Source organism: Miniopterus natalensis, chromosome 1 (genome assembly GCF_054644295.1).
Source record: "Miniopterus natalensis isolate mMinNat1 chromosome 1, mMinNat1.hap1, whole genome shotgun sequence".
Taxonomy (NCBI): Eukaryota; Metazoa; Chordata; class Mammalia; order Chiroptera; family Miniopteridae; genus Miniopterus; species Miniopterus natalensis.
Window position 1 is genome coordinate 148,270,778 of NC_142081.1, and position 13,041 is coordinate 148,283,818.

The window sequence follows — 13,041 nt, forward strand, 5'->3', positions numbered from 1 at the left end:
CTTTTATGCCGACTGTTCAGGATATATCACATGTTCTCACCTCTTTTTAAACATTTGTTTCAAGCTTTTCCTCAATACTTAAAACTTCCCTTTTGTATGCACTGCTTGGTATTTTTGAACCAGAATTGCTTAGATATGTTTGGGATGTTGAGTGACTGCTTTTGTCAAATAGTGAAGTTCACAAATGTGAAACAATAGTAAAACACAACCTTGAGGGATAACAAACACAGTGAAATAAAGCAGCCAGTAGATGTTTTGAGGTGAGTGTGTTTTATGTATTCCTATGTGGTCCAGTTGGGTTGGGTGTAGTTTTCTGCATTTGCCTAGTGTTTATCATGAACAAAACTGCACACTGACATTGCAAAATTCAGGTAATGCTTAAACTGTTCTCTTGACATGTTTACTGTATTGGAACAATTCACATTTTTAAAACAGAATGGACTGATCTCTCTGTGAAACAACTGTTGGCTTCATAGGGGATAATGAAAGGAGAATGGTTGACCACAGGACATCAACTGACCATAAAACTTGATCTGGTATGCAATTTGGGTACCTGACCCACCAAGCCTAACACTAAGCATGAGCAGCAGCAAGTGGAAATGGTATATCTAAGACTGGACTTAGGCAAAAGTAAGTTGCACCTCAAGGACAAATAATAAGGTACAAATAAGTCTCAGACTCAGCCAGTATGTACAGTACTTTGGGGAATTCTTTTTTTTTTTCATTGAACTTATTGGGGTGACATTAGTTAATAAAATTATATAGGTTTCAGGTGTATGGGAAATTCTTTATGATCAGATTAAGTGAGGGGAAAATCTTGACCTTGGCTTTCAAAGGGTTTATGTAATTGTTAGAAGAAGCCAAGGTGAAGTGAATAATTATATATGTATAATCCCATTTAAGAGAGAAGCCTGGTCCACAACTTGGGGCAGTACACTTTGTGGCATTTTGTATAGAAAGAGATGGCCAGAGGTACAGATCAATAATATATCACGGCCAGTAGCTAAGGAAATGAATAAGAGTGGAAGATCAGTGACCAGAATTCAGGGGAAGAAGTGTTTTGCTAAACTTTTCAGAAGGTTTTCTGAAAACAGAATGCAAAGCTAATAGTGTTCCATGTGTATGCTCAGCAAAGGGCATCTATTGAAGAGGGCACTTTTAATAATCAGGTAGACAAGATGATCCATTCTGTGAAAACTAGTAAGATCATAGCCACTTTGGATGCTTGCTCAATGGCTCTATATAACATGACCATTGCAATAGGGATTACGCTATACATACAGATCAAGAAGGCTTTTTTTCTCACATCAATATTTACCTGACTATTACTACTACTAAGTACTCAACCTGCGAAGAGCAGAGGCCAACAATGAGTTCCCATGATAGCAAATTCCTTGGGAGATTCAGCCACTTGTTGGGTGGGAAGTTAATTACTCTGAACCCCTTTCATCATGGAAGAGACTGTAATAGAAACTTGTGAGTGTGAGTTTACCTTTCCTATCCATCTGCTTCTGGCAACACCAGTTATGGGTTGAACTGTGTCCCTTCAAAATTCATATGCTGAATTTTGTATCTCAGAACCTCAAAATGTGTCTTTATATGAAGATAGGGTGTTTCCTGAGGTAATCAAGTAACACTGAGTCATTAGAGTGAGCCCTAACCTAAGGACTTATAAAAAGGGGAAATTTGGAGAAAAACATGCACACAGGGAGCATGCAATGTGAAGATAGAAGAGATCTACAAGCCAAGAAACACTAAAGTTGCTAGCAAACTACCAGAATCAAAGAGAGAGAGATGGAACAGCCCTCAGAAGGAATCAACCCTTCCGACACCTTTATCTTGGACTTCTAACCTCCAGAACTGTGAGACAACATTATTTCTGTTGTTTAAGCTATGCAGTTTGTGGTACTTTGTCATGGCAGCCTTAGATAATTAATGCATCTAAGACAGATATATAGAAAGCCTGATTCAGTCATAGTACACTGTGACACAACATTTCTGACTGGGGAGCTAATCTCACTGGAAGAAAAGTGCATTAGTGGATTCATGCTCATGAAGTTCACTGATTTTACCATGTGCCTCAACACCTAGAAGCAGCTGGCTTACAGGCAATACTATTCTTTAGTAAAAGGTCAGCATATGAACTTGTAGATAACACCCTGATATGTTATTCAACAGGGTGTACAAGCCGGGTAAATGTTTTGAATCAGCAATAAATATGATGCTATTTTTAGATAGTCATTATTCATAGGTCTGTAAACTAAAACATGGGCCTTGTCTCTCACACTATAGCTGTTCCTCATACATAAAAACCCACTCACAGAATTTTTACTTTCCATCAGTATTAGTTCCCAAGGAAAGAATGTTTTTGTGTAGGGACATAACAATTATTCCATTAAATTAGGGTAGAGAATGCCACCTAGCTATTTTGGGCTTCTTAAACTACCTAAATCACAGTCAAAGAAAGAGGTTACTGTGTTAGTTGTAGCATTTTATTTTGATTTTGATTACCAAGAAGAAATTGTGTTTTCAGAATGCAGAAATAGGGAAGATTATGCCTGGTTTTACTGGGAGGTCTCTTAGTTCAATTCATAAAGTAAAAGTTAATTTAAAAAAACTAGAGTAGCCCTAGCTAGTGTGGCTCAGTTGGTTGGGGCACTGTCCCATACACCAAAAGGCGGAGTGTTCAATTCCCTGTCAGGGCACATACCCAGGTTGTGGGTTCAATTCCTGGTTGGGGTGCATGCGGGAGGCAAGCAACTGATGTTTTTCTCTCTCTCTCTTCCCCACCATTCCTCTCTCTAAAAATCAATATAAAAAATTAAATAAATAAATAAAACTAGAGTTACCCAATAAAAGCATAACCACTATTACTTTAGATAGCCAGTTAAATATCAAAAGAGTCATCTAGAAGAATTTTAAGTACTTGCCACTGGGAAGGAGGAAATGGTGCTGGTGGTGGTAGCAGCTGTTTTTCGTGTTATAGTCTATTTATATACCATTAGAATATTTTAAAAAACTAATTTTATAATTCAGAGATGAGCAATTAATACTAGATAAACTAAAAGAAAACAAAACAGTCAGAAATGAAACGCAAAAATTGGTTTTCTGACTTGGTAGTGAGAGAGAAGAAAGAAGATTCATTTAGGTGGATTTTCAGGTTTGATGTCCATAAACAACATATTCTGTGCTTAAGTAGCTAATTTTGATACTGCAATTCAAATATAACTTACATGATCCAGTCTTTTCTTTTTTATGGATTGATCATCATTAAACTCATCTTCCTCGTATGTATCCGAAGAAGAAGATACTTTTCTCTTCCTGGGGCCACCACCTTCTAAGACAGAGAAGAACACTCAAAATTTGCACAGATAAGAATCATTAACGCAAAACAAAAACAAAAATGTTATTATAATGAATACATTTGTAGATTGTTCTCTTGATATCAGGTCCAATGCTGTTTCTTTGACATAAAATGTATACTTAATAAATATTAACAGAATTGAAGAAAAGTGAACAGAGACTCTTCAGTCTTTCAAAAGTAGAAATCACTATAAATTTATTTGTAAACCATCACATTTAATGCTAAAAGTGTACACCACTAAATAGACGAGTAATTCTTCAAAACAATATTGGGAGGAAGGAGTTCTCACCAGTGACTTTAGTGTTCATAGGTAAGAAAAAACTGAGTTCCATCAGCGCAGTTTATCTGAATAGCATCACTGACATCAATAATTGTCAACTATGTACCAGGCTTTGCAGAGGGCTTTTATAAACTATTGCTTCATTTGCTTTCCAAAACAAGCCTACAAAGTAGGTAATACTCTCATTTAACAAATGAGGAGGAACTAAAATGAAATAGATAGCTCAAGCAATTAACGCTCTTAACCTAAAAATAAGTGTACACAGAGTCTAACAGTAATGAAAATTTGCATATTCTGCCAAGACTAAAAGAAAAACAAATTCACAGTACATGATTTTAAAAAGCTATGTTACTTATTTATGCTATAACAAAATAACTTAATGCTATCAACCTTTTAAAGTATAATAAATAAATGTTAGCATGGATGCTTAACTATTTTTCCAATTTATTTCATAAAGTAAAGTGTGCGTAATGCATGTGCAAACTAATTTCCAGCATCCACTTTAAGAAAGGGGAAATATAACCACCACCCCATCATCACCCATATATTTGTTGGGGTTAAGTGAACACTATTAGGAATAGTCTTAAGTCTAAAAAAAACTTCAAACTAGATCATTTATGCCATGTCACCTAGACATGCTGCTTTCCTAAAAGAACAAAACTTTGTTTTGTCAATAATGAATTTGTTATCCTTAAATATCCACTTATCATCTTTATTTTTTTAAATTAATACTATAGCACCAAATCTTTACAGTTTTACAAAATGGCTAAAGGCAAAAATGTGCAATTAAAAGTGGGAGAAAATTCAAAACTAAAATTTTTGTATAAAAGGTTACATAACAGCACACAATGCTTAGTTACCTATCTCTAAACCTAGTTATAATTATTAAAGTTTTTCTATATATCTAAAGAAAACAATATGCTACACTACACATCAATTTCAAATTATGTTTCATAAATTCTCATCTTTTACTGGGAGTACCCATCATCAATTTCTAGGGGGGGGAAATTACAGATGTACCTCATACCCCAGATAAAAATCAATTTCATGTAAATTCAATATTTAAAAACAAAAGATTAAAACATAAAATTGATAAAAAATATGGACAAAGAACACAAATAGGCAGCTCAACAACAAAACAAAAAAATGAAGAGAGGCTCAACTTAATTAATAATTAAAGACAGGTAAAATAAAATAATAATTTTTTTTTCATCCTAAGATTAAAAATAGTAAGTGAACCCAGGACAAATAGTATGAGTTGACATCTCTGAATTTTAGCTCCGTATACCTTTTAATTTTAGCTCTGTATACCTTTTAGTCCAACAATTCCTTTTCCAGGTAGTCATTAGACAAAACTGATAAAAATGTTTGCTCAGTCATATATACAAAAACATTACCAAAATGTCTAAATTCCCAAGATATTAGACAAATTAGGATACACACATAAATGCCACTGTTATAAAAGAGGTAGATGTTTAAAATAACATGGAAAGATGTCTCTAATAAATGAAAATGTTACAAAACAGCAGATATAATAGAATGATACATAAAAATGTTTTGCCTATTCTTATACATATAGGGAAGTGGAAAAAATAGTTAGGGAAACTCCTGACAACATCAATAAATTCAAATGTGCACCTTTTAAAATGAGAGTAAAAATTCTGGATATTATTTTGTAACTTAGTATTCATAAATAAAAACTTTCAGAAAGCAATGTAGAAAATATATCCTTATATTTAATACGCAAGTTGATATTGTCTATAAAAGATAAATTTGTTGTAAAACCCATGTCCAACATCATGGCTTGTGGAACTGTCCAAGACTTCTTACAGGTATTTAAAAAAGCTTTTTGTTGAAAATTGCCCAAATATGCCCAAAATAATTTTCCATCTTAATGATTTCATATATTGAAGTTTATCGTATCTTGGCAAGAAAAGCTACCATTCTATATATTGCCTCAAACATGTATAGTACTAAAGATGAAGATGACTGATATGACTGTCCATTCCTTTCCAAGATGAAGTATGGAAGTTTACTTAAAAAATAAGAAAACTCCGATTTCTTTCCTTGTAATTTGACATTTTTTTAAATCTTCACCCAAGGATATGTTGGATGTGTTTTATTGATTTGAGAGAGGAAGGGGGAGGGGGAAGGGGGGGGAAGAGACAGAGACACAAGGAGAGACTGACAGATTGGCAGAGAGAGAGATTGGCAGAGAGAGAGAAACATAGATGTTAGAGAGAAACATCAGTTGGTTGCCTCCCATAAGTGCCTTGACCAGGGATCAAATCTGCAACCTAGGTATGTGCCCTGACTGGGAATCGAACCTGCAACCTTTCGGTGTACAGGACAATGCTCCAACCAACTGAGGCACCCAGTCAGGGCAACATTTTTGAAAACAGAAATAATATCAAAATATAGTACAGAACAAGAAGGAAAAAACTCAGTTAAAGTTCAAATTTAATGAGCATTGTAAATCCATGAGGGCAGAGGTTTTGCTCATTTTGTTTCCTTATGCATCCTCAGTGCCTAAAATAGCATCTGGCACCTAATGCTAAGTGCACAATAAATATTTGTTAAGATAATGAGTAAGCTGAATAGATATAAATTGCTCAGGGTAAAAAAGATGATACTACTGTGGAATAGTTATTCTACAAATTTTTCAACGGAAAGATTATGGAATATTGAGGTATTATTAGAACCAGAAATAATATGTAAAATTTTCCAAACTACTTTGTAACTCAACAAATGTTTATTAAGACTGCGAATTTTTACAAGCTTTTACAATTAGTGTTGGGGTACGGAAATTAGGAAGACAGTCAACATTCTTCTATTCCATTTTCTACCATCAGATGGCACTTATAAAGAATAGCTGCTAACAATTACTATATACTATGTGCCATAGTAAAAAATTTACATTGACCTTATCCCTTCTTTACGGCAATCTACTTTAGTGCTAAAGAAACAGCGAAACAGATCAGTTAGGCCACACAGCTAGTAAGTGGAAGACATGGGAGGATCTTAACATTCTGTGCAGGCGGCACCCACGCAGCACAACATTGCTCCCTTTTTCAAGTTGGAGAAAATTCAAGATTTTAAATATTTCATATGGATAAAGTATCAAGTTTGGAATTTACTCCAATACAATACACATTGTGGAGGCAAAAAAATGAGGTAGATAATTGTTGAAAAGAGATGACAGGCCCAGGGGAACACATGATATATTTTCTATTTGTGTTTATTTTTCAGTTTCAAAAAAATTTTAAAAGCTAAAAAAAAACCCCACTTAGGTAAATGGGCATTTATTCACACAGTTAATGAAAAAATAAATTGGCAAAACCTTTTTAAAAAGTAACATGTAAGTGCATATTAAAATTTTAAATGTGCGTATCCTTTGATTCAGCAGTCTAGTTTGAAATTTAGCCTGCAGAAATAATAACATAAACATTTACTTCTGAGGCTATTTACTTTAGTACTATAACGAAATAATGGAAACATAAATGCTAATTAAACCAACTGATGGTGAGTTATCCATGATAAATTATCAAATGATTTTTAAAAATGCAAACTAGAAAATAGTCATGGGGATGTAAAATACAGCATAGAGAATATAGTCAATAACCCTAAAATAACTATGTATAGTGTCAGATGGGTATGAGATTTATTGGGGTGATCACTTTGCAAGTTATATAAATGTCCATATGTTGTACATCTGAAACTAGTATAATACTATATGTCAACTGTAATTAAAAAATAAAAAAATATTTTAAAAAAATGCAAACCAGGAGTGATGTCAGTATCCTGGCAGAATAAGAAAACCTCTTAGTCTCTCCGCTTAAAGTTACAAGTTGGAGAACTATAATTCAACAAAGGATTCCCTACTGAACACACAAACACAGCTGAGAGATATGCACATTGAGACATCTTAAGGTAGGCATATTGGGTTGAGCAGGGGAAGCAGCACCAGCAGAAGGACAGAGATAGGAACCACAGACGCAGTCTGGTGTTCTCTGTGACCAACAGGGAACATGGAAGCAGTGGAGGATGGGGTTGCAAAACCCCACTTGGCAAACTGGAGGCACAGAGGCAGCATTCTGACCTGCGTGGCTGGGACACACTGAAGCTGAGCCCAGGGGTAGGGGTGGAGAAGCTGTGCAGAGGGTGCGCAGAGGGTAATGGCTTTTGTCGAACAGCCAGGGGCAAAAAAAAAAAAAATAGACACACAGACCTGTGGGTCGTGCCCCCACCACTTTCCTGTAGCCCACTCAGCTCCAGCAGACATGCAACAGAGGACATAGGTCATGAAAGGGCAAAATTAACATTCCAGACAGAGTGGTTAGTACTCATTGTAGCTAAATGAGTGGAAAAAATAAAGCTGCAGAAGTAAGAACCTGCTCCCCCAACCCCCTCTGCCACCCATTGCGGCAGAACCTGGTGGAGGCTCCTAGGACACGGCAGTAAGTAAGGCATGGCTGGCAGCTTCTGGTTACAAAAAAGCAATGCTGAGAACTCAAGGCCCGGAGCCCCATCACCCACCACACAACAGCCCGGAGGCTAGGGGTTGTGCCCTGAGACCCAGGCAACCCAGTCATAGGGGGGACATTCACTACCTTGAGGAATATGAGACATTTTCCACAGGTGAGGGGACACTGCCCCACAGAGACCCTGAAAGTCCCAGTGGTGAAGGTTAAAACAAAAATTTATGCTATAGCACCTTCTACTGTAAAACAAAAGAAAGACCTCTACTTATCAGTGTGCCTTCTACTGTAAAACAAAGAGAGACCTCTATTTATCAATGTGCTGAACAATTAAAAGTAACAAGTACTTAAAAGTGCTTATTCAGATTTCAATCCCTCAAATGCCCAGGCAGAGAAATAATCCATCACGTACCATGAACAACCAAGTAACAAGGTAGTTTACAAAGAAAATGAAAAATCTCCAGAAAATAAACTCAAAGACATGGAAGACTGTGATATAAATGACAGAGAATTGAAGACTACAGTTCTGAAAACACTCAATGAGATACAAGAAAACTCAGAATGACACTTCAATGAGCTCAGGAATAAAATCAAACTGTAACTATAAAAAACAAATAAACAAACAAAACAAATTCTGGAGGGAAAGGACTCAATAAATGAGAATAAGAATGAATTAGGGAGTTTAGGAAATAGAGCAGACCAGATGGGAAAAAAGAATTAGTGATATTGAAGTTATAAATCTAGAAATGACTCAGGTGAGGAAGAGAGAGAACTTGAGAGTTTTAAAAATATGAAAGAATTCTGTAAGAACTATTTGACTCCATTAGAAAGAGTATTATTTAAATAATGGGTATACCTGAAGAAGAGAGGGAGAAAAGAAGAGAGAGCCTATTTAAACAAATAATAAATGAGAATTTCCCAAACCTATGGAAAGAGCTGGACCCTCAAATCCAAGAAGCTAACAGAGCACCTAATTATCTCAATGCAAAAATGACTTACCCAAGGCACATTTTATTTAAGGTGTCAGAAGTTAATGACAAAGAAAGAATTCTCAAGACAGCCAGGAAAGACTATAACCTATAAAATACATAAAAAAAACCCATAGGTACAGAGGCACTAAACTTACGGACCTTGGTCTCAGAGAGGGTTTTATGAATTTGACCCCAAAGGCAAGGCAAGTAAAAGCAAAAATAAATGAATGTATTCCATCAAACTAAAAAACTGCACAGTAAGAGAAACCATCAACAAAACAAAAAGGCAACCAATGAATGGGAGAAGATATTTGCATATGATACCTTCAATAAGGGGCTAATAAAGAACTGAGGTAACTCGACCAAAAAAACCAAACAATCCAATTAGAAAATGAACAGAGGAGCTGAATAGACACTTTCCCCAGAAGACATACAATGGCAAAAGATATATGTGAAGATGCTCAGATTCACTAGTTATGAGGGAAATGTGAATCAAAAGCACAATGAGCTAAGACCACACACCAGTCAGAACAGCTATTAACAGGAAAAGAATGAGTGCTGGATAGGATGTAACGGAACCTTCACACGTTGTGGGAATGTAAACTGGTAGAGCTACTATGAAAATCATTATGAAAGTTCCTCAAAAAAATTAAAAATAGAGCTATTATATGACCCAGATTTTCCCTCTTCTGGTAATCTACCTGGATAATTTGAAATCATTTATTTGTGAAGACATATATATCTCTATGCTCACTGCAGCATTATTCACAGTGGCCAAAACATGGAAACAACCCAAGTGCCCTTCCACGGATGACTGGATAAAGAAGAGGTGGTGCACACATGCAGTGGAGTACTACCAATCAGTCACGAAAAGGGTGACAGACTGCCGTTTGTGACAACACTAACGGATCCTGAGCGCAGCATGCTAAGTGAAGTAAGTCAAATGGAAAAAGGACAAGAGCCAAATGATCTTACTCATATGTGGAACAGAAAATAGAAAGTAACAAATGAACAAACTCATAGACACAGACAATGGTATGGTCATTACCAATTAAAGGGTGTCAAATATACGGTGACCAAGGGAGACTAGACTTTGGTGGTAAGCACACAATGCAGTACACAGAATTGTACACTTGAAACCTATACACTATTATTAACAAATATTCCCAAATAAATTTAATTTTTAAAAATGCAAACCAATATTATAATTACATTCATAGCCTGGTGTGTATGTGTTGTATGATGGTATGCATAAGCAATGAAAAAGTTGAAAAATGATACAAAGCAAATTTAAGAGTGGTTAATGGAGTATAGGTTTGCTTTCTTTCTTTAAATACTTTTTTGGTAGTAAGATTACAAGTTACTTTTACCTGTTTGTTATGTATAAGTTAAAAAAAAACAAGATAGCATTTACTTTAAAAATTGATTTTATATTGGAAGCTCCTTCAAGTGCATTTACTTTGTACCCCAAGCCTGAAACATATCATAAATATTTACTAAATGAAGGAATGCTGATTACCAGCTAGGACTTTCCACAAGACATTATGTTCCTACTGACTCAGATTTGTAGACCTGTAAATAAAACCACAATGCAATTAGAAAGGATACTTGAGAGGAAAAAAAAAGTTCCAAAACTTCACTGTTACGAGATTTGATCTGTAGAAAACAAGCAAAATTACCAATGAAAAGCTGCCCCTCCCTTTTTGGGGGAGGGAGTGGGGAGGAATCAACCTAGAAAATTGGGTTCCCAAATAGCTGTATGAACTCAGGTAAAGCCACTTAACCTTCTTAAGATTGAGTTTCTTCATCTAAAAATGTTGAAGTTATTACTAATACCTCATAAGTACCCTACAAGAATTCATGCAAGAACTTGGTAAATTATAGAGCAATATTAAAAAAGAAAAGATATGTAATAAATCAATATGGCTTGAAACTAAGTCAGGCATACCTGCATCACCAAACATCAGCAAGGCAGCAGCAATTGCTCCATCCATCGTGCTGGTTGATTCAATCAACTAACAGAATGAGAAATGGTTAGTATTTTAAAAATAGCACTAAGAATTGCTTCATTTATGAAAATATTAAAGAACAAATATATTAAATATATATAAGGTCAGGAAATATGGATGTCATAGTTTTAAATTCATTAAATCCTATGATAAATTTTCAGAAAACATGGTTTATCTAAAAGTCTGAACTTATCTAAGCATATCTTAAAATGTATCAAATTTACTCATCACTACGAAGGAAAAATTAAAACATAGTCAACTACATACAGCATATTCAAGATTTTTGTTAATTATAAAATTGCACATTGGAGCCTTAAAAACTTTCTATTTATGTTTCCAGGCCCTGAGTGGGGGGTTGGGGGGCAGGCAAGGGTAGGAGAAGGTAAGGAGAGGGTGAGACCGACAGACATATTATTCCTTTTTAACTGACATTCAGCAGTGGATACTAGCATGCCATAGCTCTGCAGTCATTTTTTAAAAAATCTAGTATTTCCTAGATGAGTGGGATAAAGAGCTCTTTTAACTTTTATTCTATTTCTGATGTGTTTGAATTTGTTCAAAGAACATATTCATATATTACTTAAATAATTAACATTTTCAATACAGTATTTTTATGCTGTTCTGTAACATTTTGGATCTCAGGAGAAACTAAATATCCCATATTCTTCTCCTGCTAAAGTTTCCTATATTTTCAATGGGTTATTTGTTTTTAAAAGATCTTACTTTTTGTCCTGGCCAGTGTGCCTCTGTGGTTTGAGCATTGGCCAGCACACCGAAGGGTTGCAAGTTCAATCACAGGCGCACTGGGGCCAAGTGCGCGAAGCAACAACTGATATGACCTCTCACATCAATGTTTCTCTCTCCCATTCCCTCCGTCCCTTCCACTCTCTCTAAAAACTAACAACAAATAAGTAAAATAAATAAAAGATCTTACTTTTGCCCAGCCAGGTGGCTTGACTGGCTGGAGCATCATCTTGTACACCAAAAAGGGTTTGGGTTTGATTACCGGTCAGGGTACATACCTAGGTTGTGGTTCCAACCTTGGTTGGAGTGCATGCAGGAAGCAACCAATCAATGTTTTCTCTCTCTCTCTCTCTCTCTCAAATCAATGAACATATCCTTGGGTGAGGATTAAAAAAAAATTTTACTTTATAAAATAAGATATTTTTCTATTAAATAGGCTCAAATCAAATAAGAATGCTATCTTCTATAATAGTTTTCCTAATCTTGGATCCTTACATATCCTGTAAATCCCTCTTCCTTTTCAAAATATCCAAAGTATATTCTTAATAAGCCTAAGACTAAATTTGTATTTTATAACCTGAATTATTTTATATGGGTCTAAAAACCTTTATAATTTATAAATGTCACTTTTAAATATCTTGAAATGATAAAGATCACTTGAAATCCAAGTGAGTACTCTGCTTTGGAGTGAGTGATAAGCTAAATTCCAAAAATTTCTGATTAATGAAACATACAAATAAATTCTGTGTATCAAGCCTATATTCCCATTAAAATTATAAAACTAGAGGTAAATATTTCAACAGGAAAAAAATCCCCTTGAACCACATAAAAATCTGTCAACAAGCTACAAAGTATTTTTATTTATTATTTTTTTTGCTACAAAGTATTTTTAAATTGAGATTTGTTTCTTTGAATATTTTAGAACTCCATGTTTATTCTGTTGGAAGCTCTTTCCAACACTGGAAGTAGCCCCTGTATCTACTAGTGGCTACATTTCTTTTCTTCTTATTCTTGGGGGGGAGGGAATCATACCAGGAGGCAAATAACACTGTTAACAGGAAAAAAATGTACACCCAACATAACACTAAGTTTCCTGTAGCTAACACTAAGGTATCAAAATGATATGGGGGGGAAGGGAGAGAATTCATGTTAAAAATAACAGAGAATAGGAATAACTTAATTTACATTTAAGAGT

General features: G+C 35.1%; 1 protein-coding gene across 3 annotated transcripts in view; it reads right to left on the reverse strand.

Annotated features, from left to right (window-relative positions):
• Nucleotides 1-13,041, reverse strand: part of SMARCAD1 (SNF2 related chromatin remodeling ATPase with DExD box 1) — an 82,121-nt gene that overhangs the window by 45,595 nt on the left and 23,485 nt on the right. For 2 of the 3 annotated variants that reach the window (XM_016205989.2, XM_016205997.2), the window contains exons 5-6: nucleotides 11,042-11,108; nucleotides 3,234-3,337 (exon numbers count right to left, since the gene is read on the reverse strand). In XM_016205989.2, coding sequence (XP_016061475.1) covers nucleotides 3,234-3,337; nucleotides 11,042-11,108 — 171 coding nt within the window. The remainder of the gene's footprint in view (nucleotides 1-3,233; nucleotides 3,338-11,041; nucleotides 11,109-13,041) is intronic. The other variant, XM_016206006.2, reaches the window with a different exon arrangement.